This window comes from Dipodomys merriami, unplaced genomic scaffold (genome assembly GCF_024711535.1).
Source record: "Dipodomys merriami isolate MVZ:Mamm:240054 unplaced genomic scaffold, mDipMer1.0.p SCAF_20, whole genome shotgun sequence".
In the NCBI taxonomy this organism is placed as follows: domain Eukaryota; kingdom Metazoa; phylum Chordata; class Mammalia; order Rodentia; family Heteromyidae; genus Dipodomys; species Dipodomys merriami.
In genome coordinates, this window is record NW_027203382.1 from 27,014,293 (window position 1) to 27,033,253 (window position 18,961).

General features: G+C 43.5%; 1 protein-coding gene across 1 annotated transcript; it reads left to right on the plus strand.

Annotated features, from left to right (window-relative positions):
- The first annotated feature begins 150 nt into the window (after window positions 1–150).
- Window positions 151–18,144, plus strand: Cenph (centromere protein H). The gene is made up of 9 exons (XM_070031281.1): window positions 151–374; window positions 1,194–1,249; window positions 3,492–3,540; window positions 5,419–5,493; window positions 6,941–6,997; window positions 9,089–9,152; window positions 9,727–9,778; window positions 15,981–16,144; window positions 17,905–18,144. The coding sequence occupies exons 1-9, from the start codon at window positions 250–252 to the stop codon at window positions 17,995–17,997; spliced, it is 735 nt and encodes a 244-aa protein (XP_069887382.1). The 5' UTR covers window positions 151–249; the 3' UTR covers window positions 17,998–18,144.
- The last annotated feature ends 817 nt before the right edge of the window (window positions 18,145–18,961 follow it).

Consider the following 18,961-nt stretch of genomic DNA (forward strand, 5'->3'; position numbering starts at 1 on the left):
AAGTGCAAAACGGGGCTTTCCAGCTTAAGCAGGAAAGGAGGCAGAGCCGTCACTATGGCAACCGGAGGCAGGGGGAGGGGCTGGAGAGGACGCGGGAGCGCGGAAGGGGTGTGGCCTCGGCAGGAAGGGGCGGGGAGGGGCGTGGCCAACGGGTGTTTTTTGGGCCGTTATATCTGCCGGCGGGGTAACGGCTCCTTCGGTCTTCAGAAACTGTCTTGGCGTGCGGTCGTCTGTTCCCGCCGGCCGGCGATGGAGCAGCAGCCGCTCGAGGAGCCGGCCGTGGCCGCCGTCAAGCCCGCGGACCTCGGGGAGGCGACCCAGATCCCCGGTCCCCAGGAAGCCGGCGGCGAGAACCGCATTTCCCTGCTGCTCAGGTCGGCCTCTCCTCCGCCGCCGCCGCGACCCTGACCCCGCGGCCCGCGGGATAATGGCTCCTGCCTATTCCCTCCGGCCCCGGGTGCAAAGGCAGCCTCGGTCGCTTCATGGGTAACCGCGTCGCCTGCGGCGGAGCTGCCCGGGGGTTAGGTGAGCCGCCGGGGTGGTTAGTAAGCGCGGTGCCGGCCCGCGGGCCCCGTCCCCGCTGTGGCCGTGCTGCCGGGAGCAGAGGCCCTGCCTGGCCACGGGGCCTGAACTCCGGGCCCGGGCGCTGTCCCTCCGCTCTTCAGCTCAAGGCTAGTGCACTACCGCTTGAGCCACAGCGCCCCTTCAGGCTTTTTTTCTTTTTGCTTATGTGGTGCTGAGGAATCGAACCCAGGGCCTCATGCATGCAAGGCAAGCGCTCTACCACTGAGCCACCTTCCCAGCCCCTTTGTTTTTATTTTTAATCATATGAACTTATCAAACACAGATTGATGTTTGGTATTCCATATGGTGTAAAGCCCCAAACCTCTCACATCCTCAGGCTGTACATATCTAAAGCTGTCAGGTGGCTCTGGGGATGTAATAGGACAACATATTGAAAGCACAGTTATTCAACGGCTCCCACCATTGCCACACAGTCTTCCCACTACACCATAGCTGTGGCCACATCCTGATTCTATTCCCAAACCATTTTGACTGCTTTGTAAGTGTTGAAAGGCTAGGGTCAAAAGCATTTTATTTTAGGGAAGAAAAATCACAAAAGAAAACAGCAATTTAATAGTAAAACCTGCCCATAAACCTATAACTTTCTGTTCTCTTTTATCTGTTTTCAGGCTGAGAGCACAGACAAAACAACAACTTTTAGAGTATAAGTCCATGCTTGATGCAAGTAAGTAGTTTCATTTTTAAATAAGATTTTGCAAATTTAATGATGAAAAGTATTCTAGAGAAAATCAATTTTACAAAAAATTGTAAACAGGGGCTGGGAAGGTGGCTCAGTGCTAGAGTGCTGGCCTTGCATGCATGAAGCCCTGGGTTCAATTCCTTAGCACTACATAAGCAGAAAAAGCTGGATGCCGGGCACTGGTGGCTCACGCCTGTAATCCTAGCTACTCAGGAGGCTGAGATCTGAGGATCGCGGTTCAAAGCCAGCCCGGGCAGGAGAGACCGTGAGACTCCTATCTCCAATAAACAACCAGAAAACCGGAAGTGGCGCTGTAGCTCAAGTGGTAGAGCGCTCGCCTTGAGCTGAAGAGCTGAGGGATAGCACCCAGGCCCAGAGTTCAAGCCCCACGACCGACAAAAAAAAAAAAAAAAAAGCTGGAAATGGCGCTGTGGCACAAGTGGTGGAGCACTATCCTTGAGCTGAAGAGCTGAGGGACAGTGCCCAGGCCCAGAGTTAAGGCCACACGACCAACAACAACAAAAAAATTGTAAACAATTTTTGTAAACAATTTTTGTATAACTAAATATAGCAAAATAAGCAAATAACCAGGTATCAATGCACACACGTGTACATACACACATAAGTTTTACTGAGATTTGGTCTTAGAGTCTTGCACTATAGTTTGATTGATATGACTCTCGAGGTGAACTGCATTCTGGGACCCTAAGTCTCAGTTTGGTCAGACAGCTAGGGTGTTTCCCTGTTGTTATTCTGCCATTATCCCAAACTTGAGCCTTCCACTTTCTACCAAACACTGTACCTGAGCCCTGCTCCCAGCATAACAGTTGTTGGATTGTTTTTTGTTTTGGGTTTGTTTGGGTTTTTTTTGCGGGGGGGGGGGGGGGGGGGGGGGTGGTCGTGAGGCTTGAACTCTGGGCCTGGGCACTGTCCTTGAGTCCTTCAGTTCAAAGGGAGTTCTTTACCACAGCACCACTTCCAATTTTTCTGGTGGTTAATTGGAGGTAAGAGTCTCCTGGACTTTCCTGCCTGGGCTTTGAACTGTGATCCTCAGATCTCAGCCTCCTGAGTAGCTAGGATTGCAGGCATGAGCTACCCATGCCCAGCTTGTTTTTTTTTAAGGTATTACGATATCTGAAAAATTGGATTAGAGCCAGGGGCCAGTGACTTATGCCTGTAATCCTAACTACTCAGGAGGGTGAGATCTGAGAATCACAGTTTAAAGCCTGTGGGGGCAGGAAAATCTGTGAGATTTTTTTTTTTCTTTTCTGGTTCTGAGGCTTGAACTTAAGGCCTGGACACTGTCCCTGAGCCTCCTTATGCTCAAGGCTAGTGCTCTACCACTTGAGTTACAGCACCACTTTTGCTTTTTCTGAATAGTTTATTGCAGAGTCTCATGGATTTTCCTGCCTGGACTGGCTTTGAATCATCATCCTCAGATCTCAGCCTCCTGAGTAGCTAAGATTACAGATGTGAGCTACTAGTGCCAAACTCTGAGATTGGTATCTCCAATTAACCACTAAAAAGCTAAAAATGGAATGGAGTTATAGTTCAAAGTGGTAGAGTGCTAGCCTTGAGCATAAAAGTTCAGGGACAACTCACAGGCCATAAGTTCAATCCCCAGAAATGGCACCAAAACAACAACAAAAATTGGATTGGTTAAGAATTTATACATCTAAAAGAGGGGCATATTTAATCCAGACCAAAGAAAGCAATTTTTATGGTTGCAGGGATGTCTCGAGTTGTAGAGCTCAGGCATGAGTAAATAAGCCAATTGGGAGTGCAGTTTAAGTCCTCGTATGGGGGGGGGGGGGAATACTGATATATTATCTAAAATTACAATTGAGCACCAGTGGCTCACACCTGTAATCCTAGCTGTTCAGGAGGCAGAGACTTGAGGATCAGGATTCAAAGCCAGTCCTGGCAGAAGTCTGTGAGGTTCTTATCTCTACTAAACTACAAAAAAATAAGCTAGAAGTGGAGCTGTGTCTCAAATGGTAGTGATGGGTTTGAGCAAAAGAAGCTTAGGGACAGGACCAAGGCAAGGCTCTTGAGCTCAAGCTCCATGATGGGCGCTAAGTAAGTAAGTAGATTAATTTCACTTGCTTTTGTATTTTTATAATGTGGAAGTCGACATTTAAAATTATATCTTTGCATTTGTGGCTGACATATTTGTATTAGACAGTACTGATCTAAAATGTTATTTCAAAAAATTGTTTACTTGTAGATGAAGAAAAAACCCCTGAACAAGTCATACAAGAAAAGGAAATAGAACGGTTTGTCATAAATTTTTATATATTATTCCTACTAAGGTTTAATCATACAGTGTTACCATACTCTCTCTGTTACTTATTTTTAGCATTTTAGTTAGGCTACATTAATTATAGGGGCGTTTCATTGTTACATTTACATGCATATTCAATATATTCCAGCCAATTTCACCCCTCTGCCTTTACCCTTCTCAAAACAATTTCAACAGGTTTCCTTATTTTCATAGTTATAAACCATCTACTTTTTTTTAACATTTTTATTATTAAGTAATTGTACAGGTTATGGGGCCTGAACTCAAGGCTAGTGCTCTACCACTTTAGTCCCAGCTCCACTTGAGTCTTTTAAGTAATTAATTGGGGATAAATGTCTCATGGACTTTCTTGCCCAGGTTGTCTTTGAACTTCAGTCTTCAGATCTCAGCCTCTTGAATAGCTAGGATTGCAGATGTGAGCCACTGGAGCACAGCTTCACAATGCATTTTAATCAGTCACATCTTAGTTCATTCTCCCCCATTTTACCCCTCTCATCCCTACCCTCAAGTTACATAGTTTATTTTTTGTATAATGTACATTGAATATAATGACTTCATTTGTTCATACTTCCTCCCTCCCTTTCTGTGCCCTCTCTCTTTGTCCTCCCCCACCAAAATATGTTTCTACTTCCTGACACTCATTTATTTATTTATTTATTGTTTTATTAAAAGTGACGTACAGGGGGTGAGGGTTGACAAGTCAGGTAGTGAATACATTTCATTTTTACAATGTCACCCCTTCCTTTGCTCTCTTCTGCTCTTTTTTTGTTGGTGGTGGTGGTCGTGGGGTGGGTGCTGTCCCTCAGCTCTTCAGCTCAAGGCTAGTGCATTGCCACTTGAGCTACATTGCCACTTCCAGCTTTTTTCTGCTTATGTGGTGCTGAGGAATTGAACTCAGGGCCTCATGCATGCAAGGCAAGCACTCCACCACTAAGTCACCTTCCCAGCCCTTCTTTTCTCTCCTATTTCTACCTACAAGTGGTATAGTTCATTTTCAACATAGTGTCTAGTAAATACCACTGCTACATTTGTTCACCCTTTGTCCCTCCATTTGGGTATTTATTTTGATAAGAAATTAGTTATTCAGAGGAATTACATCTTTGGACACTTCCTCTCTTAGTCAGTTTGTGTATAAATGCATTGAACTCTACATATGCTATCGCGCACATTTGTATTTTAGATTTAGCTTCCGAGTGTGAAAGAAAAACATGTCCCCTTTGTCTTCAACAATCTGTTTTTTGGTTTTGGTTTTTGTCTGTTATGGGGCTTGAACTCTGGGCCTGAGTGCTGTCTCTAAGCTCTTTGGTTCAAGGCTAGTGCTCTACAACTTGAGCCACAGTGCTACTTTCTGGTGGTTAATTGGAGGTTAGAGTCTCATGGACTTTTCTGTGCCATGTATTGGGAAGTTGTCGATTTGCAATGGAGACTTACAAGTAGATAGTTGAGATATTTCTTATGATACTCAGCTAAGTTACTCAGGAAGCCTAAGTTGACAAATCTGTAAAATGATACCAGTATGATGACCCTGTAGGGCCTTGAGCTGAAGAGCTGAGGGACAGCACCCAGGCCCAGAGTTCAGGCCCCACAACTGGACCCAAAAAAAAAAAAAAATGACTGTAGAATTCTTCCTTTTTTAAGCTTATATTAATTGGAAGGGGAGATTTCATTGTTACGTTTCCATGATTACAATGTATTGTTATCAGTCTCCTCAATTCCCACCACCCTTCCCATAGAACTTCTAGAATTCAATTAGAGTTGTTTCATTTTTTGAATGCTTACTATATACATTTATTATTTTAGTTATAACTTTTCTGACACTGATGGAAGTCTTTTGTTCATTTTTCTTTAATAGTAAAATCGAAGAGCTGGAAAATGAAATTCAAGAAGCAAAAGTTGCTTTTGAAATAAAATGTCTTACCTTGGGCAGGTAATTGTTTATTTTGTAGTTTTTTTTTGTGGGGAGTGGAGTTTTTTGTTTGTTTCTTTGTTTTGTCAGTCCTGGGGCTTAAACTCAGGGCCTGGGTACTATCCCTGAGCCTCTCTGTGTGCAAGGCTAGCACTATACCACTTGAGCCACAGCACCACTTCTGGCTTTTTCTGTGTATGGGGTAAGGAATTGAACCCAGGGCTTTATGCATGCTAGGCAAGCACTCTAGCTCTAAGCAACAATCCCACCTGCCGAGTGACTCTTATCTCTAATTGAGGCTAGACAATTGAGGAGATTATTGTCTCTAGAGATTATTGTTCACTTGCTAGAAGCTGGAAGAGGTGTGGCTCAATGGTGCCAGCCTTGAACAAAAAAGCTAACTAGGAGGCAAGTCCTGAGTTCAATCCTCCTAGTACTTCAAAACAAGACTACAAAGCTCAATTGTTAGAATACTAGCCGAGCAAAAAAGCCAAACAAGCACAAGGCCCTGAGTTCAAACCTTGATACAAAAAAAGCAACAACAGCAACAAAATCCTACTTCTGGTGGCTCAACACCTATAATCTTAGCTACTCAAGAATCTGAGATCTGAGGGAAGGAGTTTGTATCCAGTCCCCGCAGGAAAATCCCTGAGACTCTTTTTAGACATTTTTTTTTTTTGGGGTCCGGTCGTGGGCCTGAACTCTGGGACTGGGTGCTGTCCCTCAGCTCTTCAGCTCAAGGCTAGCACTCTACCACTTGAGCCACAGTGCCACTTCTGGCTTTTTTTTTTTCCTGCTTATGTGGTGCTGAGGAATCGAACCCAGGGCCTCATGCATGCAAGGCAAGTGCTCTACCACTGAACCATCTTCCCAGCCCCTCCCTGAGACTCTTATTTCCAGCAAACTACTCAGAAGCCAGAAGTGGTGTGTGGCAGTTCAGGGACAGTGCTCAGACCCAGAAGTCAAGCTCCATGACAGGCAGAAAAGAAAAGAGAAAAGAAAACCCTACTCCTATATTCCCAGTACTTGGGAGGTGGAGCTAGAAGGATTACATGTTGAGGGCAGCCTGGGCTATTTATTAGTACTCTGGCCCAAAGAAAGCCAGGAAAGAAATGCAACAACAAAAACTACTTAGGTTTTGTAATATGTTAAGGGAAATAGGTCTTTAACTTATCATATTTAGAGAAAAAAAAAAGCTTAATGGGGCTGGGAATGTAGCTTAGCAGGTAGAGCGCTTGCCTGGCATGCATGAAGCCCTGGGTTTATTCCTCAGTACCACATAAACAGAAAAGGCCAGAAGTGGTACTACAGTTCAAGTGGTAGAGTGCTAGCCTTGAGCACAGAGAAGCTAAGGGACATGCCCAGGCCCTGAGTTCAAGCCCCAGGATTGGCAAAAAAAAAAAAAAGTTAGCATGCTATGAACATGTGATGTATAATGCAAGCCTTTTTCTTCTTTTTCTTCCCATAGGATGCAACTTTCAAATGCACTTAAAAAAAACCTGGAAAAAGAGGACACCAAGGATAGGTACGATCTCAGCACCCTGGATTTGGAAAGAAGAGGGAAACCCCTGACTGACTTGAGGGTTTTTGTTTCATTTCGTTTTGTTTTTTGTTTTGTATAGGTTTGCTTTCTATATTGTCAGTATTTGTTGGATAACAATCCACAGGCAATGTCAGTTTTGGCTCCAATTCACCATGTACTACTGAATTCTAATAGCTAATGGCTTATGCCATGAGCAACACAGTTTTTTTTTTTTTCCCTTTGGTAGGAATGAGCTTGTTCTAAATAAGAAATATAAAAGAGCCGGGCGCTGGTGGCTCATGCCTGTAATCCTAGCTGCTCAGGAGGTTGAGATCTGAGGATCATGGTTCAAAGCCAGCCTGGGCAAGAAAGTTTGTGAAACTTATCTCCAATAAACTACCAGAAAACCGGAAGTGGCATTGTAGCTCAAGTGGTTGAGCGCTCACCTTGAGCTGAAGAGCTGAGGGACAGTGCCCAGGCCCAGAGTTCAAGCCCCACGACTGACAAAAAAAGAAAAGAAAAGAAAAATATAAAAGAAAGATAAAAACTCTGGGAATCAATATCTTCTATAACTCACTCCTAAGAATCTAGCCTCAGGCCTTACCTGCAATCAGACATGCCAAAGCTCTAAAAATCTTGTGATAAAATAAACTCATTGGTACCAAAGACCTTGGTTCTACCACTTCTTCTATCTGGGGGGCCTTAGCCCAGTCTGATGTGTATCCTCCCAATGATACAACTGTCAGCTCACAAATCATAAGGTTCAGCTTATGAATCTCAGTTTGGGCTCTCTGGACTAGTTTCCCCACAGAAGGAAATAAGACCTTCTTGAGCTGAAGGAGTGGGATGCAGGACTCATTCATCATGTAGATACCCAGACAACAGAAAGGTCAAATAGTACAGACATTGTCTTGCCCATATTTAAAGTTTACAACTGTGACAACTTTTTTTTTGGTCATGGGGCTTGAACTCAGGACCTAGGAGCTTCCCTGAACTATTTTGCTCAAGGCTAGCACTCTACCACTTTGAGCCACAGAGCCACTTCTGATTTTCTGGTGGTTAATTAGAGAAAAAGAGTCTCACAGACTTTTCTGGCTGGCTTTATACCACAATCCTTAGATCTTAGCCTCCTGAGTAGCTAGGATTCCATGTTTGAGCCACCAGTGAGACATCCAATAGCTTGGATGTCTCCAGCCTCTGGAACTCTAGCACCTTAGATGTATAAACATACCAAAGCTTCATATGAGCTAAAATATCTCTTAGCCAATCAGAAACCTCCAACCTTTAGGGATTTTCCGTATAGTCTGATACATCCTAACTCATGAATTTATCTACTCAAATATAAACAAATTCGAAACATGTATGGGTACATGCATGTAGGCCAGAAATGGGACTTAAGCTCAGGATTTTATGTTCTCATCTTTTTCACTCGTGGTTGGTGCTCTACTGCCTGAGACACATCTCCAGTTCTGGCCTTTTGCTGATTCATTGGAGAGTCTGTAAGACTTTTCTAAGCCCAGGCTGATTTTGATAAGCAGTTCTCAAATCTCAGCCTCCTGAGGATTACAGGCATAATTCACCAGCTCCCTGTCTATATATATATTTTTTTATTTTGTGCCAGTCCTGGGGCTTTTGAACTCAGGACTTGGGTACTGTCCCTAAGCTTTTGAGCTAAAGGCACCAGCACTCTACCACTTTGAACCACAGTTCTAGATTATTGGTGGTTAATTGGAGGTAAGAGTATCACAGAATTTCCTGCCCAGGCTAGCTTTAAAGCTCAATCTTCAGATTCTAGCCTTCTGAGTAGCTGAGATTATAGGTATGAGCAACTAGTGCCTGACAGATTTATTCATTTATTTATTTTGTCTTGTCAGTCATGGAGCCTGAACTCTGGGCTTGGGCGTTGTCCCTCAGCTCTCCAGCTGTAGACTAGAGCTCTACCACTTGAGCCTCAGCCCCACTTCCGGCTTTTTCTGCTTATGTGGTGCTGAGGAATCGAACCCAGGGCCTCATGCATGCAAGGCAAGCACTCTACCACTAAGCCACCTTCCCAGCCCAGATTTTTTTTTTAACTGGGTTTTGTTTCCTTTTTAGTGTGTTCACAGATGACATGAAGCACATATTAAAGCTAAGCAAATTAATAATGAAATCACAACAGGTAAGCTTGCATATTGGCTACTTATGCATTCTTTTGATTGCCAAAACTCCTAACTGTATTGCATTTGATTAAATAAGATTGCCTCCAGGGATTGGTGTGACTGGAAATCACTCTTCTTGAGTTCTTTTTTTGTGGGGGGTAGGGGGGTGGGAATCAGTCGTGGGACTTGAACTCTGGGCTTGGGCAATGTCCCTCAGCTCTTCAGCTCCAGGCAAGCACTCTCTACTGCTTGAACCACAGTGCCACTTGGGTTTTCTGAGTGGTTTATTGGAGATATGAGTCTCACAGAGTTTCCTTCCCAGGCTGGCTTTGGCTTTGAACTGCCATCCTCAGATCTCAGCCTCCTGAGTAGCTAGGATTACAGGCATGAGCCACCGGTGCCCGGCTCCATAACTCTTATTTTTAATGTTTCAGATTATCTGCCTGTCATTTAAGTTATTGTCATATCCATTTTGTTTTGTGAAAATAACGGAAAGGAAATTGGGAGGTTAGAAAACTAATCCATGGAATTCAGCGATTTAAGTATTGTAGATGTGTTAATTAACATGCTTTAACCTTTTTCTTTTAAAAACAGGAATCTTGGGAATTAGAGGCAAAACTGATTGGAATTAGAAAGAAGAGATTACGTATGTAAATATACATTTCTTCCTTATAATTCCTTTTGCTTTATTAGCATATACTGATAGTACAAGAAAGTCCTTGGGCTGGGAATGTGGCTTAGTGGTAGAGTGCTTGCCTATCATGCATGAAGACCTAGGTTCAATTCCTCAGTACTACATAAACAGAAAAAGGTGGAAGTGGAGCTGAGGCTTAAGTTAAGGCTAGCTAAAGCTAGCCTTGAGCAAAAGAAGCTCAGGGATATCCCCAGACCCTGAGTTCAAGCCCCCCTACTGACAATGGGAAAAAAAAGTCCTTATTCTTTTGGTAGAACACATTTTCATCCAGATTGATAGCACCAGCTCCCTCAGCCATTAAGAAAATTTAATTTTCAAAATTTCAAACTTGTAAATTTAAAAAGGATAAAATACGCCTGGCGCTGGTGGCTCACACCTGTAATCCTAGCTACTCAGGAGGCTGAGATCTGAGGATCGCGGTTCAAAGCCAGCCCGGGCAGGAGAGACCATGAGACTCCTATCTCCAATAAACCACCAGAAAACCGGAAGTGGCGCTGTAGCTCAAGTGGTAGAGCGCTCACCTTGAGCTGAAGAGCTGAGGGACAGCGCCCAGGCCCAGAGTTCAAGCCCCACGGCCGACAAAAAAAAAAAAAGGATAAAATACATTTTGCTTTCATTTTTGTTGTTCAGAACTTTTGTTTATGTGTGTGACAGTCCTTAGGCTTTTGTACTCAAGGCTAGCACTCTACCACTTGAGCCAAAACTTCACTTTTGGCTTTTTTGTTTGTGTGATTAATTGGAGTCTCACAGACTTTCCTTCCTGAGTTGGCTTTGAACCATGATCCTGGGATTTCAGCCTCCTGAGTAGCTAGGATTGATTATAGGCATAAGCTACCCATGCTCAGATGTTGTTTAGAACTTTTAAGTCACAAATTAATTCCAAGTTTGGGGAAGTAATTTAATGGTACAGAAAACTGTATTGCACAAACCATGTTTCCTTTTCTTCACCTCATATATATATGTATATATATGTACACATATTTATGATTACATTTGTATGTATATAATCTTTTTTGTTTATCTGCAGGTACTGGGGCTTGAACTCAAGGCCTGGGTGCTCTCCCTTAGTTTTTTTTTTTCCCCAGTGCTTGTGCTCTACCACTTGAGCTTCCACTTTTATTTTTTGCTGGTTAATTGAAAATAAGAGTCACAGAGTCTTACTTTTCTGCTAGGGCTGGTTTCCAAACGAGATCCTCAGATCTCAGCCTCCTGAATAGCTATTATAAAAATGTTCGCCAAGAAACACCAGAGTCACAACTGAAGATACAAAAACAAAGAATAGTCTCAGTAAGACAAATTTACTTCTGCACAGAAATTACTTCTTCACAGAAGGTGCATCATTAGCCAAAATCCTGGCAAGCAAGCACAGAGAGCAGGTGGGCTACTCCTTATTTATCCCAATGTAGCCTCTGCCCCTACCCCTGTGCTCTTATTGGCTGAGCTTGGTTTACAATCTGTTCACAACTGGCTCTGGATTAAAGAGGGTAAATTTTTTTTTTCAGAATATGGTTTAATTAACAGAAATAATAGTATATGTGTGTGTGTGTTTCCATAGTAGCTGCAATTACAGTTGAGCAATAGGCACCCAGCTCTATATACGTAATTTCTAAATTACCAGTTGGTAGCTGCTTATTCAGTTTCTTCATCATTACATGAGATGAGACAACTTTTTATTTGTTTTTTGGTCAGTTTTAGGGTTTGAACTCTGGGCCTGGGCACCGTCCCTCAGCTCTTTAGCTCAAAGCAAGCGCTCTACCAGTTGAGTCACAGCACCACTAACAGCTTTTTCTGTTTATGCGGTGCTGAGGAATTGAACCCAGGGCCTCATGCAAGGTAAGCACTCTAGCACAGAGCCACCTTCCCAGCCCTAAGATGACTTTTTTTTTTTTTTTTTTCTTTTTGTCGGTCGTGGGGCTTGAACTCTGGGCCTGGGCGCTGTCCCTCAGCTCTTCAGCTCAAGGCGAGCGCTCTACCACTTGAGCTACAGCGCCACTTCCAGTTTTCTGGTGGTTTTATTGGAGATAGGAGTCTCACGGTCTTTCCTGCCCGGGCTGGCTTTGAACCGCGATCCTCAGATCTCAGCCTCCTGAGTAGCTAGGATTACAGGCGTGAGCCACCAGCGCCCGGCTCCTGAGATGACTTTTTGACTGAACCTATCAATGTTATTTTCAAAAGTAATACAGGGACTGGGAAGGTGGCTCAGTGGTAGAGCGCTTGCTTTGCATGCATGAGGCCCTGGGTTTGATTCCTCAGAACCACATAAGCAGAAGAAAAAAAAAAGCCGGAAGTGGCACTGTGGCTCAAGTGGTAGAGCGCTAGCCTTGAGCTGAAGAGCTAAGGGACAGTGCCCAGGCCCAGAGTTCAGGCCCCACCAACGGACTCAAAAAAAAAAAAAAAAGCCATCAAAAGTAATACACATTCTCTGTAGAAATTTTAGAAACAGAAAACTATACGTAAGAAAATGTAATTTTTAATTTTTTTTTATTTTTTTGTCGGTCATGGGGCTTGAACTCTGGGCTTAGGCACTGTCCCTGCACTCTTCAGCTCAAGGCCAGCGCTCTACCACTTGAGCCACAGGGCCACTTCCGGTTTTCTAGTGGTTTATTGGAGATGAGTCTCATGGAGTTTCCTGCCAGGGCTGGCTTTGAACCATGATCCTCAGATCTCAGCCTCCTGAGTAGCTAGGATTACAGGCCTGAGCCACTGGCGCCCGGCTAATTTTTAATTTTATCAAGAAGTAATGTGCTGGATGCCAGTGGCTCACACCTGTAATCCTAGTTACTTAGGAGGCTGAGCCCTGAGGATCATGATTCGAAGCCAGCCCCAGAAGGAAACTCCATGAGACTCTTGTCTCCAATAAACTACTCAAAAAAGCCAGGAGTGGCACTGTTGCTCAAGTCTTAGAATGCTCACCTTGACCAGGAGAAGCTCAGGGACAGTACCCAGGCCCAGAGTTCAAGCCCCAGGATCAGCAAAAAAAAAAAAAAGGTAACCAAACCAAATCATTAGTGTGTAGTTCTTTTTTACTTTATTATTATTATTATTATTAAGTAGTTGTACAAAGGTATTATAGTTCTCTAAGTCAGGTTACTAATATAATGCTTCTTGGTTAGTTTTACTTCTTCATTTTCCCTCTTCTATCCTTACTCTCAGGTTACATAGTTCTTTTTTTTTTTTTTTTGCCCATAGTAGGACTTGGAACTCAGGGCCTTGTACTCTTGCTGAGCTTTTTCACTCTCAACTGGTACTGTACCACTTGAGCCATGCTTCCAGCATTTTTGTTGATTAATTAGAGAGGAACCCCTAAGGACTTTTCTGCAAAGATTGGCTTCAAACCTCCATCCTCAGATCTCACCTTCCTGTGTATCTAGGATTACAGGTGTAAACCACTGTTGCCTAATGTGTAATTCTTTTTTTGGGGGGGGGGCATTCGTGGGGCCTGAACTCTGGGCCTGGGCGCTGTCGCTCAGCTCTTCAGCTCAAGGCTAGCGCTCTACCACTTGAGCCACAGCGCCACTTCTGGTTTTCTAGTGCTTTATTGGAGATAAGAGTCTCACAGACTTTCCTGCCTGGGCTGGCTTTGAACCGCGACCCTCAGATCTCAGCCACCTGAGTAGTTAGGATTACAGGCATGAGCCACTGGCGCCCGGCTTTTTTTGGGGGGGCGGGGTCAGTCGTGGGGGCTGAACTCTGAACCTGGGCACTGCCCCTCAGCTCTTCAGCTCAAGACTAGCACCCTACCACTTGAGCCACAGTGCGACTTCCAGCTTTTTTCTGCTTATGTGGTGCTCAGGGAATCGAACCCAGGGTCTCATGCATGCAAGACAAGCACTCTACCACTGAACCAACTTCCTAGCCCTTAATTTGTTATTTTTAAACATTGTATAAATAGTTTTAGTTAGTTTTGTTGCAATTGCTTTTTGGTTTTTTGTTGTTGTTGTTGTCATCCATCTATTCATTAAGCTATTAGCTTATATTAGTTACACAGATTACTGGTTTGGGGTTTTTTTTGTTTTTGTTTTTGTTTTTTTGTCAGTCATGGAGCCTGAACTCTGGGCCTGTGTGCTGTCTCTCAGCTATTCAGCTCAAGGCTAACACTCTACCACTTGAGCCATAGTGCCACTTCAGCTTTTTATGTTTATGTGTTACTGAGGAATCAAACCCGGGGCCTCATGCATGCAAGACAAGCAGTCTACCACTGAGCCATCTTTCCAGCCCCTAGTGTTAGTTTTTGAGACAATCTTTTTTTTTTTTTTTTGGTGCTGATGTTAGGCTCTTGGCGCTGTCCCTGAGCATTTTTACTCAAGACAAGTGCTCTACTACATGAGCCACAGCTCTATTTCCAGCGATTTTTAGTAGTTAATTGGAGATGAGTCTTTCTTGCCTAGGCTGGCTTTGAGCTGCCAATCCTCAGCCTCCTGAATAGCTTGGATTATAGGCATGAGCCACTGTTGCCCAGCAAAGACAAAGAGTCTTTATATATAGCCCAGGCTGGTCTCCAGCTGAAGATAGTCCTGCTCCACTCTCTTAAGTGCTAGGATTACAGGTATACACCAAGCCTTGGCTATCTATTCTGATTGTTCTTTTTTTTTTTTTTTTTTGGGTCCGGTCGTGGGGCCTGAACTCTGGGCCTGGGCGCTGTCCCTCAGCTCTTCAGCTCAAGGCTAGCGCTCTACCACTTGAGCCACAGCGCCAGTTCCGGCTTTTTTCATTTTGCTTATGCGGTGCTGAGGAATCGAACCCAGGGCCTCAGGCATGCAAGGGAAGCACACTACCACTGAGCTACCTTCCGAGCCCTCTGATTGTTCTTTTGAGGTTACATTATTTTCTACCGAATTCCATCCTGTTAATATGTTAATATCAGAAACAAGCCCTTGTGACATGCCCATCTGTACATTCAAAGTTGTGGTTTAATTCCCAGAACATTTTTGGAAATAGGAAAAATGATTACTGATATTTAATACACAGTTCCACTTCCAGGGTTTTGATGGTTAGTTGGAAATAAGAATCTCACTGGGCTGGGAATGTGGCTAAGCAGTAGAGTACTTACCTAGCATGCATGAAGTCCTGGGTTTGACTCCTCAGTACCACATAAACAAAAAAGCCCAAAATGGCACAGTGGCTCAAGTGGTAGAGCACTAGCCTTGAGCACAGAGAGGCTCAAGGACAGTGCCTAGGCCCTAAGGACAAGCTCCAGAACCAGGAAAAAAAATATCTCACTGATGCCAGGTGACAGTGGCTTAAGCTTATAATCTTAGCTTCTCAGGAGGCTGAGATCTGAAGATCATGGTTCAAAGCCAGACTGGGCAAGAAAGTCCATAAGACTCTTATCTCCAAATAACCACCAGAAAACTGGAAGTGGCACTGTAGCTCAAAATGGTAGAGCAGTGGCTTAGTGGTAGAGTGCTTGCCTAGTATGCATAAAGCCCTCAAACCCCTCAGTATAACATAAGCAGAAAAGGCCAGAAGTAGCACTATGGCTCACATGGTAGATGCTAGCCTTGAGCAAAAGAAGCTTAGGGACAGTGACCAAGCCCTGAGTTCAAGGCCCAGGACTGGCAATAAATAAATAAAAATATGATAGAGCACTAGCCTTGAGCGAAAAAGCTCAGGGACAGTGTCAAGTCACTGAGTTCAAGCCCCACGACCAACAAAAAAAAAAAGTATGAGACTTCTGGTTTTCTAGCGGTTTATTGGAGGTAAGAGTCTCACGGACTTTCCTGCCCAGGCTGGCTTTGAACCGTGATCCTCAGATCTGAGCCTCCTGAGTAGCTAGGATTATAGGCATGAGCCACCGGCACCTGGCTTGAGACTCTTATTTTCAGTTAACCACCAAAAATCTGAAAGTAGAACTGTGACTCAAGTGATATGCTTGAGCCTTGAGCACAAAAGCTCTGGAAGAGTGCCCAGGCCCTAAGTTCAAGCCCTAGAACCAGCAAAAGGGAGGGGAAAAAAAATCTCACAGATTTTCCTGCTCAGACTAGTTTGGAATCCTGATTCTCAGATCTCAGCCTCCTAAGTAGCTCAGGTTATTGGTGTGAGCCACTGGTCCCAGCTTAAAATTTTTGCTAAGATAGCAAAGAAATACTCTGTTTTGTTTTTCATGGTGCTTGTTTATAGAGATTTCCTATATGTTTTGTTTTTACCCTAACAGAACTGAAACAAGCTTCAGAAAAGAAGCTTTTAGAAATACAGACTGAACATGACAAACAGCAAAAGGATTTGGACAGTATGGAGAAGTTGGAGAAGATAATGACTATGCAACAAACTTTAACCAAAGAGATAGAGATTACCACTGTTATTCAAAATGTATTTCAGGTAATATATAACTTTAGAAGGGAGAGGTAAAGAATTTAAAAAACAAGGGCTAGAGGTGTGTGGTTCGGAGGTGTGTGGTTCAAGTAGTAGAGCCTGGCAACCATAATACCTTGAGTTCAAACCCTGAAGTGTAACTATCCTGTACATCACTTTTATAATAACAATAAAAATTTTTAAAAAAATAGTGATTTAGTACCAACACTAGGCTGGCCTTGCGTTTGTGCTTGGCTTTTATTTATTTTTTTATTGTAAAGGGGATATACAAAGGGATTACAGTTACGTAAGTCAGGTAAAGAATACATTTCTTTTTAGACAGTGTCACCCCTTCCCTTGCTCTCCCAGTTTTTCCCTCCTATACTCACCCACAAGTTGTATAGTTCATTTTCAATATAATGTCTAGTAAATACCACTGCTGCATTTTTTTTTTTTTTTTTGGTCCGGTTGTGGGGCCTGAACTCTGGGCCTGGGCGCTGTCCTTCAGCTCTTCAGCTCAAGGCTAGCACTCTACCACTTGAGCCACAGCACCACTTCCTGCTTTTTTTTTTCTTTTTTGCTTATGTGGTGCTGAGGAATCGAACCCAGGGCCTCATGCATGCAAGGCAAGCACTCTACCACTGAGCCACCTTCCCAGCCCTGCTGCATTTTTTTATCCTTTCTCCCTCCACTTCTGTGCCACTTTGCTCTCTTACCCTGTGGGAACAGAAAGAAGCCAGCCTTAGCAGAAAAGTCCACGCGATTGTTATCACTAATTAACCAACGAAAAGAAGTAGAGCTGTGGTTCACATGGTAGAACACAAATGCTCAGGGACAATGCCCAGGCCTTGAATTCAAGACCCAAGACTGGGGCCAAAAAAAATTTTTTTCCAGAGATTACATTTTTTTCTTTTTCTTTTTTTTTTTAATTGTGAACATACTGTACAGAGGGGTTATAATTACATGGGCAAGATAATGAGTACATTTCTTATCAAGCATTGCAGCCTCCTCCTTTGTTTACCCTTCACATCCCTTCCCAGGATTACATTTTTTTCATACATGCAAATGAACTACATCAGCCATATTCATTCACACTTGTTTTATGTCATTTGTGTGTGTGTGTCTGTGTATGTGTCTGTGTGTCTGTGTCTGTGTTGTGTGTATATTCATACATGCATATTCTGCTACTGGAGTTTGAACTCCAGTGCCTCAAGCTCTGACTTGGCTTTTTGCCCAAAGCTGTTGATCTGCCACTTGAGCTACACTTCCACTTCTGGATTTTTTCTGCTTAATTGGAGATAAGACTTTTCTTTCCTGGCTGGATTCAAAAACCTCAATCCTCAGGTCTCATCACAGCTTCCTGAGTAGCTAGGATTACAGGCATGAGCCCTAGCACTTAGCTAGAAAATTAACTGTTGGCCATCTAGTTTACAAGGGAAATAGTGATTGAAAGTCATTATGTAGTATTTCCCAAGATTTTGGATTATAGTTCCTTTTTTGGATTATAGTTCCTTTCCCACGAGCATCAACTAATACTAGAAAATATTTCTTTGGACTGAGGATGTGGCTCAGTGCTAGAGCACTTGGCTAGCGTGCATAAGGTCCTGGGCTCAATCCCCCAGCATTGTGGGGGGTGAAGGTAGGTGTGTGAAATGTGTATGTGTTCTGTTACAGAGCTACCTACTAGTAAATACTAGGTCAATATATATTAGAAAAGATTAGTGAAATAATTATTTTAAATTGTTGATTTTTTTTTAAATATGACAAAATTTTTGTCTTAATTACAGAGCCTCATTGTGGGGAGTAAAGCCAACTGGGCCAAGGATTCTAACCTCAGGAAACTCATTCTGCAGTTTGAGAAGAATCTTACCATGATGTAATAAGAATTCTATTTTTGGTATTTTTTTGTCTTTGTATATCATTTAGCAAATTTCAAGTGAAATGTATGTTGTATTTTTAGCATAATACTTAGTGTAATAGAGTGTAATCTGTTGTTTTAGTATAGCAATAAAAGTGACTGGCATTAATCTATCTGGTTTCAGATTCTACCCCTTCCCTATTTATTGAGTACAGATAATCATTGGCACAAGTTAGTATGCTGTTAAACTTTCACTAATAGTAACTTCAGAGAACATTGTAGTGGAGAATGATATCCAGCCAATGTGACTGAGGAATGTGAAAAAGAAAGCGTGGATGTCACAGCAGTGGAATTGGCTCATCTGTGACTAAGTGGCACTGATACCAATGGAAGGAAAATTAAAAAGCTGAGGTTATGTTTTGTTTTGTTTTGTTGTCGGTCATGGGGCCTGAACTCTAGGCCTGGGCGCTGTCCCTGAACTCTTCAGCTCAAGGCTAGCGCTCTACCACTTGAGCCATAGCACCACTTCTGGCTTTTTCTGAGGAATTGAACCCAGGGCCTCATGCATGCAAGGCAAGCACTCTACCACGGATCCACCTTCCCAGCCCCAAAGCTGAGGTTATGGAAGAATAACGGAAAACTAAGAAGGAAGGTCAGAGGGCCTCTATCAAGAGTTTACTGAGCCGGGTGCTGGTGGCTCACGCCTGTAATCCTAGCTACTCAGGAGGCTGAGATCTGAGGATCGAGGTTCAAAGCCAGCCTGGGCAGGAGAGACCCTGAGACTCCTATCTCCAATAAACCACCAGAAAACCGGAAGTGGCGCTGTAGCTCAAGTGGTAGAGCACTCACCTTGAGCTGAAGAGCTGAGTGACAGCACCCAGGCCCAGAGTTCAAGCCCCATGACCGACAAAAAAAAACAAAAAAAAGAGTTTACTGAAAGGCCTTATGTCCTGCAGCAGCAGAGTAGAAAACACTGAGGACTGCAC